Source organism: Rhodnius prolixus, unplaced genomic scaffold (genome assembly GCF_049639745.1).
Source record: "Rhodnius prolixus isolate KJV_2025 unplaced genomic scaffold, Rpr scaffold_3, whole genome shotgun sequence".
Lineage (NCBI taxonomy): Eukaryota > Metazoa > Arthropoda > Insecta > Hemiptera > Reduviidae > Rhodnius > Rhodnius prolixus.
The window spans coordinates 37,091,460-37,103,840 of record NW_027411603.1 but is presented as its reverse complement, the minus strand read 5'-3'; the positions used below and the strand labels follow the sequence as shown (position 1 = coordinate 37,103,840).

Here is a 12,381-nt window from a genome sequence, read left to right as displayed (position 1 = left end):
CCAAAGTAAGAAGCTTAGATTGCCTTTAAGTCCTAAACAAATATGAGCCAAGGTCAAATAAATAACTTTTAACATAAAATTTTCCTAAATCATTCAATAATTTTACTTTTTAGAAAAAATACTTCTCTTTAAAAGTGGATAAGAAGCAATGTTTGAATTTGTACGTATATTAAGTCTATTAAAAATCATCTTCAGCTGAAATAATCGAAATATACTTTTAAAAACGTTGAAACTAGTAAATTTTTATAGACCATTTTTTTAATACCAAAGAAGTTTGTCAACAAACCAAGCAACCGGGAATGCCCATATTAGAGTTGTATTTTCAAAAGTGAGTTCAGGACGTCTAAACTAAGAGATTTTCTGAAAAGTCTGGGAAGGAGAAACTTTAGAAACTGTCAGTTTAAAAAAAAAAAATTATAAAGATGATTTGCTTAAACAGAAGGAATCAAATGACCAATTTTTCAGATATCTCTTACATGTGGATTCTTAGTTCAACACGTATCAATAAATAATTTATCGATTAACAAAACCATAAATTTTCAGTGCAATATAAAACAGTCCAATTTTTGGGTGTTAGTGCAGAAGTAAAAAATAATTTTTTATCAAATAGTGGAGCACATTTTTTTAATATTTTTATTAAACCTGTTGAGCATCAAGGTTTGTTCTTTATCATATTAAAACTTATTTTTATTGTTTACCAGTTTTTAAACATTTATGAGAAATTTTAAGCGACATCATAATTAAAATCTTGTATCTGCGAAAAATAAGTGCATTAGACTAAAAAAAAATAATAAAAAATTTAAAAAAATGGGTAAACGAGAAACTAAAATTAAAGCCAAGAAAATAGTAAAAAAATAAAAAGTAAAAAATAAAATAAATAAATGAGGGCTCGGCTCGGCAGCTGGAATTTTCTTCTTAGGTATCAGAAAACTAACTTTCGGACGGCTGATTACAAAATCTTGCTACAGGAGTATTTCCTCAGAGATATTTTATAGGTAGCGTCAAAGAAAGCAGATTTTTTTAAAATTTAATTTAAATGAATTACCTACATTTTAACTCATAAAAGTTCAGATTTCATTACAAAAAATAAAAATATAGTAAGAAATAATAATAAATAAATTATAAAACCCTCAATTTTTGAAGACCATTTAGATGCACTAATAAAAATACTGTAGCAAACAAGCACGTTAACTATCACCGCTTTTAAAGAACGATCAACAAAGAAAACGCCCGTCTTCAGTAACAAAAACTTTATGTGATGGAGATGCTAGCAGAATGATACCTAAACTCTTCTTCGTTACAGGCATATATCGAAGGGTCTGCGGAAGCGGCAAGAAGAAATGCTGGATGAATAGTTTAATTTGTTTGCATCTAGATAACCAAAGCAGTCGGCCAACTAGATTCGAATTTAGTAAGATTGGACCATCAGGTGGTAACAAAATGGAATTATTAAACATATTGCTTGTAATTGATTACAAGACAGTAATTATAGTAATGGCAGCTCCAAAAAGTAATACAATAAATAAATAATACGTCAAGCGATTGTAGAAAATGTCTCGCTCTTCGGCAGACTCTTACGAACAGAGATGCAGCCATAAAACTGTAATGGATTCCTAGGGAATGTGGTCTAACTATATAGGTTGATAGACTTGCTATAAAGTAGGCATCAAATGGGGCATGAAATGAATTCCTCTTAAACATCACCGCTTTCTCATGTTCTGTTATAAGAACTACATAATTTGCACCCCTCTCGTTAGGTTGTGGCCCTACACCATTAATTTACTTATGAGATTACTATACAGGATGAATACAAGTATCTGAATCAAGTCATAATTCTTGTTTTTATCTAATTCAATTAGTAGCAAATAATAAATGTAGCAAAAATTTATTTAACCAAAAAGCCAAATAAATTATTATCTTATTTTAAATTTTACCCTTACACCTTACTAAGATTCAAGGAGGTTGAACATTACCTATTGAACTTCTTAAGTCTATTCAATTTTAGTTTTGATTTTTTTAAAATTATAATTATAATGATTAAATATACGAAATTGTTTACCTGCTTGATTTCCGTTGTTCCTTCAGCTTGTTGATTGTTTCCAGCCATAGCTCCAGGATTAATGAAATCAACTGGAGGATATTCATTTCCCTCGGCTATAAATAATAAATTACATTAGATTATCCAAATACTACTGATAATATAGTTTCTAATAGAAAACAGATTATGTAATAATTTTAAAGGTAATTACCAGGAGGTGGTACAAAGAAATTAGTGTTGCTTGTCTGTGCAGGAGTTGGGAATAATCCATCAATAGGGCGAACTGTACTCGATTGACTTGTACTAGATGAGCCCATGATATTAACATAATTTGATTTCATCACTGAAATAAAGAAACTGATATTAATATTATGTAATTATGACAATCTATATAATTAGCAAAAAAAACGGTAACGTTATCACAAAACATATAAAATATAAGAGCCCAATGTGTGTTGGAGGATAAACCACAGAGGCTAGGTATATTGTGGTTCGATGGCAGCTACTTAATGCGGATAAAAAAAAAACTCCAAAAACATGAAGACAAGAGCTAAAAATGAAATTGACTAGCAAGATTCTTAAGATCGTCAGAAATGATTGCAAATTTTGGAGGAGGCCACAAATCGCTCTTAAGAGCAAAGCAAAATGAAAAATTTGTTGGTTTTTACATTGGTCCTACAGTTTAGAGGTTAAGTTTCTTCCCATTAACATTTGTTTCGGTAGTCCTTTACTCTAACTGAAAATTTAATAACTTCACCCAAGTTGAAAATTTTGAGTGCAGGGATTCAATCCAAACCAAGAATTGGTTATCAGTGAGAAATTCAACAGTTCGTAGATAGATCAGCTCGTTATTGTTCACAGATGATTCTTAAAATGTAAATACAGAAGTAATTTTTTGAAGATCCTATTAATTTGTAAGCTAAAACTTTTAAACAAAATGGAAAGGATTCTCTAAATTTTATGTTCCACTCCGTCATACTTAATCAAATAAAAAAATGGTTAACTAAATTTACTCTTTGTAAAATTATTTACTTACGTTTGCCTTTTTGAATTTTATATTTGTTTCCAGTGGGTAGTGGTGCAGCTGATGAGGTGATTTCATTTGAAAGTTGCTGAGGTTTATTAACAGTTTCCGCCATTCTTGGCGGTGGTTTCACTGTTTGCTGCCCATCGTCATCGCTTTCTAAATTTACCCATTTCTTCTTCTTTTCATCCCAAATAATCTAAAAATGAGTTTTAACAAAACAAAATTAAAATTAACAACTACTTTAGAGAGTGTGTTACTCATTCTTAAAGATTATAAACATTGATTTTAAAACCAAGATAAACGCATGTTTTCCTACTTTAGACTGATTTTGTATTTTCAAACGTTATCAATAGTTTCATCAGTTTGTTGTATAACTTACTATAACTATCCACTTATTTTTCTCTACAATGTCGAATCCCCTACAACATGAGTGCTATGAAGGATAAATCAACGATATTCTCCAGTACTGCGAACCTGACCACATTTTCAAAAGATAATAGTACATATGGTTTTAATAATTAGTATAAGAAGCAAAGGGATTAGATAAGTGGTTGGTTTCAGCTGCGGATCTTTTGTTTTTTTTCTTCTCAGGAGACACAAACTGTTCATAATTCGTCCGTTGATGATTAGTGTTGTGTGTAAAGACTAAGAAAACTGTCGAAAGGCTGACAGTTGCTAAAAAAAACCTTCGAGCGCTAAGGATGTCGGCGCTTACTACAAATATTATATTCCTTATTTTCTCCTTTTACTATTATAAATAATAAAAAATTAAATAAAACAAAATGGAGACATTACCGATGGGTTATTATCATCAGGAAGGCGCATTTGATTTTTTGGTCGAATGGATAATTTTTCCCAAATTCCTCCAAACCATCCTGCATTCTGCTGAGCATCATCATTTTTAGTAGCTTTGTTATCATTTGATATTTTATTATTTCGGTTACTTTCCTTACTAATATCATTAAGCTAGAACAAAAAAAAAAGAATGACGAACATAAGTGACATAAGCATTTATGATGTGAAGTAAAAGAAATAGAAAATATAAATATATATTGACACCTTTTCTTTGTTCACACTTCAAAAGCTTATTTTTATTAACACTGCCCACACTTTTAATTATTTCCTGAAAATAGATACTTTCCAAACAAAAAAAAATATAATGGTGAGTGAGTATGTATGATTTTTTTGAAGAATAAAAAAGTAATCCAATTCTTTAATTCCCACTAGAAAATCTGCTTGGGCAATACTCTAATTGGTAAATAGTAAATTACAACTTTATTAAGCAAATAATTATTTTGGATAAAATTTTACCTAGCATTAGTCTTTAAAAATAGTGTATTTTGACATAAAATATAAATTTATTGACTTATTTCTTCGAAAACAGTTGCAATGTTTACGCTGCAATTACACATATTATATTTAGAACGAAAAAATGCCCAGATATGGATACTTGGCACGGCAATAAATTATTACCAAAATGGCATACAAAACATTGGATAGTTTCAAACAAATTAACCATCCCTATTCTAAGAAATTTTCTGCAATAGTTTACTTTGAGTGGTCAAAGCATTATCAAAAAAATTAATTAAATATGTCGACTTATCAGTACAGGCCGAATTTTAACAAATATGTTAAAAATAAGACTTTATTCTAGGTGGATAGAGAAATAAAACTAATACACTCAATTAAATATTTATTAACTTTGTATTAAATACTAGACAAGAATGCTTATCTAGATTTCTTATCCGACTCATTCATAAGGTTTTAAGAACCGACCAATATATCTGGGATTTGATTTCCCCTGAACAATAAATTCCCTTCTTAAAATTTCTGTGATAAAGTGAAAAACTGCAATTAAAATGTTTTTAACACATCTATAAATATTTTTTTATTTCTACTGTTAAGTACATAAAATTAAACCGCTATTTGTTATTTATCTTCAGTAAGTAATTCATTTCCATTTAATTCTCCTATAGGACAATCAATTGGATAGGTCCCACCAAATATAATTTCACGTTTGTTACCAAATTTACTAATACTTGTTCTTCTTAATCGTAAAATAGAATTACTTGATTCTAATGAAAAATTACTGTCACTAAAAAAACAACATTGTTCACTATATAAATCAATAATGCCAGGATCAATTTGTTGATTGCTAGAACAGTGACGGATCACTGAGGAAGAATCACGATGTTTCACAGAAGTACATGCGCAGGGTGATTCACGCAAGGCTGGGGTACTTACAGCTTTCTTAACTGGTGTAAGTTCCTCTACATCCTATCAGCATGAAAGCAGAGGAATTATAGATTAATAAAAGTTATATTAACAATAAAAATTAATTTTGTAAACACCAAAAGTCTATTAAATCAAAGCAACAAGAAAGGAAAATAATAAAAATCAAGTCAGTCCTCATATATTTGAAGTGGTTGAAAGCCTTTTTACTTCAACCAACAAAATAGCACCCAAGTTTCGAGATCAAGACAACATATTAAGAAAAGACAATGCTTTTACTTCTGGTATTATTTTAGATTATTTCATTACTCATTTTAAAACATCGGTTAGTAATCTTTCGATCCCAAACTCCCGATAATGACTATAAAGATTTCAATGAAAGTAAAATATAACGGCAGATCACCAAAACTCGAACTCAGAAAAAGGGTTTCTACTGTCTAGAACTCGACGATGATTTGGTAATAGGCATTTTGCGACTTCAATCAGGGATTCCTAAACAATGGTAGATATATGATGCAGGGCTGACCAATAAAACTAAGGTTGATTTTTCTTTCACAAGGAATCTGCAAGGAATAGCCTACTTACGAGAAGAGGTGGAGTACTTTTTTATTTTATTTTTTTATCAAAGGTGTCACTTTTCACAAGAAATCTCTATTTTAACAATGTTAATCACAAAGCCCGAGTCGCCCTCGGTAGAGTAAAATGAGTTGTGAGGAAAATTAGAAAGTAAGCCTCAAGATGAACTTGCGGATCTAATTTGTGTGGATAGACTAATCGTATTCCAAAAGAGCTGGTTTGGTGGAGGGTGCGGTCAGACTATTTAATGGCATTCAAAGGCGACAACAAACCACATCATCTTCGGCCACGGAAATTCTTCTACTACTTCACATCCAAGGTGGTAGCTATAGTTAGAGCAACAAGGCAGCGGTTACGCAGTTTTAAAAGTAAAATCAAAGTTTCCATATCTAGATGATGCACTCAATAGATAGATGAAAATTCGAAAGCGATCAAAATGAATAAAATAAAATAAAGACGAAAGAAATAATAATCTAGTCTAGCAGATCCTACCTTCCTTGTGTTTTCAAATTTTATAAAATTTATTTTCACAAACGAAAGCCTGTATTATCAATATTATTAGTCTGTAACTTCAACTGGAGTCCGTTTAGAATTGGTTTTCTGAAGCGACTAACTGCAAATGTTTAATGAAGAAGTCCATCAGACTACATTCAACAGAGCAGTTCATTGAATAGTTATTTTTGTAAAGAAACGTAAATATAAATTTTATAAACAAACATCTTCGCCAAATCAAAATAGTGAGTACAAGTTTTAAAAATTCAAAATTGAAAAAATTATTTCCATATTTTTTTAATTCCATTTTTTAATTTAATACCTTTAGGTTTGATCAAATATCCTTTTTTTTGGGACATATTTTAGTGGGCAATGTTTCGATAAATACGAGGGTCGTTTGAAAAGTCCGTGCAAAGTCAGAGAGATAGCACCACTGGCGCGTATCGAGGTTATGTTTAGTTAGTAGCAGAGTTCGGCACTGATTAAAAAAAAAATTAAATTCTAAATTTAATTGATTAAATTTTTCAATTGATTAAATTTATTTTTAATTTTAATCAGAATTTAATCGGCGAATTTAATCGTAATTTTAATCATATGACAATTATTTAATCAATTAAATTTCAGATTTAATCGTTAATCAAACTAATTTAATCAAACTAAAAAAATTATGATTAAATCTGAGAATTAAATTGAACTTTAATTTTAATCACCGAATTAGTTCAATTTCAATCGTTAATCAAACTAATTTAATCATCCACTTTTATGGCTTTTCAACCAATGGTTCGAACCACGTTTTGGCGAGGCCCTTTTTCTGAGCGTCTTCAATAAATACTTTTCGGTTAATTTTTGTAGACTTGGACTTCTTCACGAGTCTCTAGACCAGTGGTTGTTAAACTTTTCATACACGCGGAACACAATTATATGTATATATATATATATATATATATATATATATTTTTCTCGCGGAACACTAACATTAAATAAAGTGTATAAGAAAACAAAATTTCATGCCAATACGTGGATACGTGGTTCACGGTGGGAGATATAGAACGGCCATAATTTTACAGAATTTCATGACCCAAAAAATTTTCAACCTTTTATATCTTCTACCTTTTTAGATCTATGCACAAAATAACTATAGTTTATAATTGAGAAAAAAAAAGTGTATAAGAGAACAAAATTCCATATCAATACGAGGTTCACAGTGGGAAATATAGAACGGCCACAGTTTTACAGAATTTCATGACCCAAAAAATTTTCAACCCTTTAGATCTTCTACCTTTTTAGATCTGTGCACAAAATAACTATAGTTTATAATTGAGAAAAACAAAGTGTACAAGAGAACAAAATTCCATATCAATACATGGTCCAAAGTGGGAGATATAGAAAGGCCACAATTTTACAAAATTTCATGAACCAAAAAATTTTCAACCCTTTATATCTTCTACCTTTTAAGATCTGTGCACAAAATAACTATAGTTTATAATTGAGAAAAACAAAGTGTATAAGAGAACAAAATTCCATATCAATACGTGGTCCACAATGGGAGATATAGAACGGCCATAATTTTACAGAATTTCATGACCCAAAAAATTTTCAGCCCTTTATATCATCTACCTTTTTAGATCTGTGCACAAAATAACTATAGTTTATAATTAAGAAAAACAAAGTGTATAAGAGAACAAAATTCCATATCAATACGTGGTCCACAGTGGGAGATATAGAACGGCCATAATTTTACACAATTTCATGACCCAAAAAATTTTCAACCTTTTATATCTTCTACCTTTTAATATCTGTGCACAAAATAACTATAGTTTATAATTGAGAAAAACAAAGTATATAAAAGAACAAAATTTCATAAGAATACGTGGTTCACGGTGGAAGATATAGAACGGCCATAATTTTACATAATTTCATGACCGAAAAATTTTTCAACCCATTATATCTTCTACCTTTTTAGATCTGTGCACAAAATGACTATAGTTCATAATTGAGAAAAACAAAGTGTACAAGAGAACAAAATTCCATATCAATACGTGGTTCACAGTGGAAGATATAGAACGGTCATAATTTTACAGAATTTCATGACCCAAAAAATTTTCAACCCTTTATATCTTCTACCTTTTTAGATCTGTGCACAAAATGACTATAGTTTATAATTGAGAAAAACAAAGTGTACAAGAGAAAAAATTTCCATATCAATACGTGGTTCACAGTGGGAGATATAGAACGGCCACAAATTTACAAAATTTCATAACCCAAAAAATTTTCAACCCTTTATATCTTCTATATTTATAGATCTGTGCACAAAATAACTATAGTTTATAACTGAGAAAAACAAAGTGTACAAGAGAATAAAATTTCATACGAATACGTGGTTTACGGTGGGAGATATAGAACGGCCATAATTTTACAGAATTTCATGACCCAAAAAATTTTCAACCTTTTATATCTCTACCTTTTTAGATCTGTGCACAAAATAACTATAGTTTATAATTGAGAAAAACAAAGTGTATAAGAGAACAAAATTCCATACCAATACGTGGTTCACAGTGGAAGATATAGAACGGCCATAATTTTACAGAATTTCATGACCCAAAAAATTTTCAACCCTTTATATCTTCTACCTTTTTAGATCTGTGCACAAAATAACTATAGTTTATAATTGAGAAAAACAAAGTGTACAAGAGAACAAAATTTCATACGAATACGTGGTTCACGGTGGAAGATATAGAACGGCCATAATTTTACAGAATTTCATGACCCAAAAAATTTTCAACCCTTTATATCTTCTATATCTATAGATCTGTGCACAAAATAACTATAGTTTATAACTGAGAAAAACAAAGTGTACAAGAGAATAAAATTTCATACGAATACGTGGTTTACGGTGGGAGATATAGAACGGCCATAATTTTACAGAATTTCATGACCCAAAAAATTTTCAACCTTTTATATCTTCTACCTTTTTAGATCTGTGCACAAAATAACTATAGTTTATAATTGAGAAAAACAAAGTGTATAAGAGAACAAAATTCCATATCAATACGTGGACCACAGTGGGAGATATAGAACGGCCACAATTTTACAAAATTTCATGACCCAAACAATTTTCAACCCTTTATATCTTCTACATTTATAGATCTGTGCACAAAATAACTATAGTTTATAATTTAGAAAAACAAAGTGTACAAGAGAATACAATTTCATACGAATACGTGGTTTACGGTGGGAGATATAGAACGGCCATAATTTTACAGAATTTCATGACCCAAAAAATTTTCAACCTTTTATACCTTCTACCTTTTTAGATCTGTGCACAAAATAACTATAGTTTATAATTGAGAAAAACAAAGTGTACAAGAGAATAAAATTTCATACGAATACGTGGTTTACGGTGGGAGATATAGAACGGCCATAATTTTACAGAATTTCATGACCCAAAAAATTTTCAACCCTTTATATCTTCTACATTTATAGATCTGTGCACAAAATAACTATAGTTTATAATTTAGAAAAACAAAGTGTACAAGAGAATACAATTTCATACGAATACGTGGTTTACGGTGGGAGATATAGAACGGCCATAATTTTACAGAATTTCATGACCCAAAAAATTTTCAACCTTTTATACCTTCTACCTTTTTAGATCTGTGCACAAAATAACTATAGTTTATAATTGAGAAAAACAAAGTGTACAAGAGAACAAAATTTCATACGAATACGTGGTTCACGGTGGAAGATATAGAACGGCCATAATTTTACAGAATTTCATGACCCAAAAAATTTTCAACCCTTTATATCTTCTACTTTTTTAGATCTGTGCACAAAATGACTATAGTTTATAATTTAGAAAAACAAAGTGTACAAGAGAACAAAATTCCATGTCTATACGTGGTTCACAGTGGAAGATATAGAACGGCCATAATTGTACAGAATTTCATGACCCAAAAAATTTTCAACCCTTTATATCTTCTACCTTTTTAGATCTGTGCACAAAATAACTATAGTTTATAATTGAGAAAAACAAAGTGTACAAGAGAACAAAATTTCATACGAATACGTGGTTCACGGTGGAAGATATAGAACGGCCATAATTTTACAGAATTTCATGACCCAAAAAATTTTCAACCCTTTATATCTTCTATATTTATAGATCTGTGCACAAAATAACTATAGTTTATAACTGAGAAAAACAAAGTGTACAAGAGAATAAAATTTCATACGAATACGTGGTTTACGGTGGGAGATATAGAACGGCCATAATTTTACAGAATTTCATGACCCAAAAAATTTTCAACCTTTTATAACTTCTACTTTTTTAGATCTGTGCACAAAATACCTATAGTTTATAATTGAGAAAAACAAAGTGTATAAGAGAACAAAATTCCATATCAATACGTGGACCACAGTGGGAGATATAGAACGGCCACAATTTTACAAAATTTCATGACCCAAAAAATTTTCAACCCTTTATATCTTCTACATTTATAGATCTGTGCACAAAATAACTATAGTTTATAATTTAGAAAAACAAAGTGTACAAGAGAATACAATTTCATACGAATACGTGGTTTACGGTGGGAGATATAGAACGGCCATAATTTTACAGAATTTCATGACCCAAAAAATTTTCAACCTTTTATACCTTCTACCTTTTTAGATCTGTGCACAAAATAACTATAGTTTATAATTGAGAAAAACAAAGTGTACAAGAGAACAAAATTTCATACGAATACGTGGTTCACGGTGGAAGATATAGAACGGCCATAATTTTACAGAATTTCATGACCCAAAAAATTTTCAACCCTTTATATCTTCTATATTTATAGATCTGTGCACAAAATAACTATAGTTTATAACTGAGAAAAACAAAGTGTACAAGAGAATAAAATTTCATACGAATACGTGGTTTACGGTGGGAGATATAGAACGGCCATAATTTTACAGAATTTCATGACCCAAAAAATTTTCAACCTTTTATATCTTCTACCTTTTTAGATCTGTGCACAAAATAACTATAGTTTACAATTGAGAAAAACAAAGTGTATAAGAGAACAAAATTCCATATCAATACGTGGACCACAGTGGGAGATATAGAACGGCCACAATTTTACAAAATTTCATGACCCAAACAATTTTCAACCCTTTATATCTTCTACATTTATAGATCTGTGCACAAAATAACTATAGTTTATAATTTAGAAAAACAAAGTGTACAAGAGAATACAATTTCATACGAATACGTGGTTTACGGTGGGAGATATAGAACGGCCATAATTTTACAGAATTTCATGACCCAAAAAATTTTCAACCTTTTATACCTTCTACCTTTTTAGATCTGTGCACAAAATAACTATAGTTTATAATTGAGAAAAACAAAGTGTACAAGAGAATAAAATTTCATACGAATACGTGGTTTACGGTGGGAGATATAGAACGGCCATAATTTTACAGAATTTCATGACCCAAAAAATTTTCAACCCTTTATATCTTCTACATTTATAGATCTGTTCACAAAATAACTATAGTTTATAATTTAGAAAAACAAAGTGTACAAGAGAATACAATTTCATACGAATACGTTGTTTACGGTGGGAGATATAGAACGGCCATAATTTTACAGAATTTCATGACCCAAAAAATTTTCAACCTTTTATACCTTCTACCTTTTTAGATCTGTGCACAAAATAACTATAGTTTATAATTGAGAAAAACAAAGTGTACAAGAGAATAAAATTTCATACGAATACGTGGTTTACGGTGGGAGATATAGAACGGCCATAATTTTACAGAATTTCATGACCCAAAAAATTTTCAACCTTTTATACCTTCTACCTTTTTAGATCTGTGCACAAAATAACTATAGTTTATAATTGAGAAAAACAAAGTGTACATGAGAACAAAATTCCATATTAATAAGTGGTTCACAGTGGAAGATATAGAACGGCCATAATTTTACAGAATTTCATGACCCAAAAAATTTTCAACCCTTTATATCTTCTACCTTTTT

The 12,381-nt window shown here is 30.0% G+C and overlaps 1 protein-coding gene across 7 annotated transcripts in view; it reads right to left on the bottom strand.

Annotated features, from left to right (window-relative positions):
- The window catches only part of Sec16 (endoplasmic reticulum export factor secretory 16), a 51,915-nt gene that overhangs the window by 10,965 nt on the left and 28,569 nt on the right, over positions 1-12,381 (bottom strand). For 6 of the 7 annotated variants that reach the window (XM_074124568.1, XM_074124567.1, XM_074124566.1 and 3 more), the window contains 5 exons: positions 5,310-5,342; positions 3,861-4,031; positions 3,075-3,261; positions 2,250-2,381; positions 2,060-2,154 (listed from right to left, as the gene is read on the bottom strand). In XM_074124568.1, coding sequence (XP_073980669.1) covers positions 2,060-2,154; positions 2,250-2,381; positions 3,075-3,261; positions 3,861-4,031; positions 5,310-5,342 — 618 coding nt within the window. The remainder of the gene's footprint in view (positions 1-2,059; positions 2,155-2,249; positions 2,382-3,074; positions 3,262-3,860; positions 4,032-5,309; positions 5,343-12,381) is intronic. The other variant, XM_074124569.1, reaches the window with a different exon arrangement.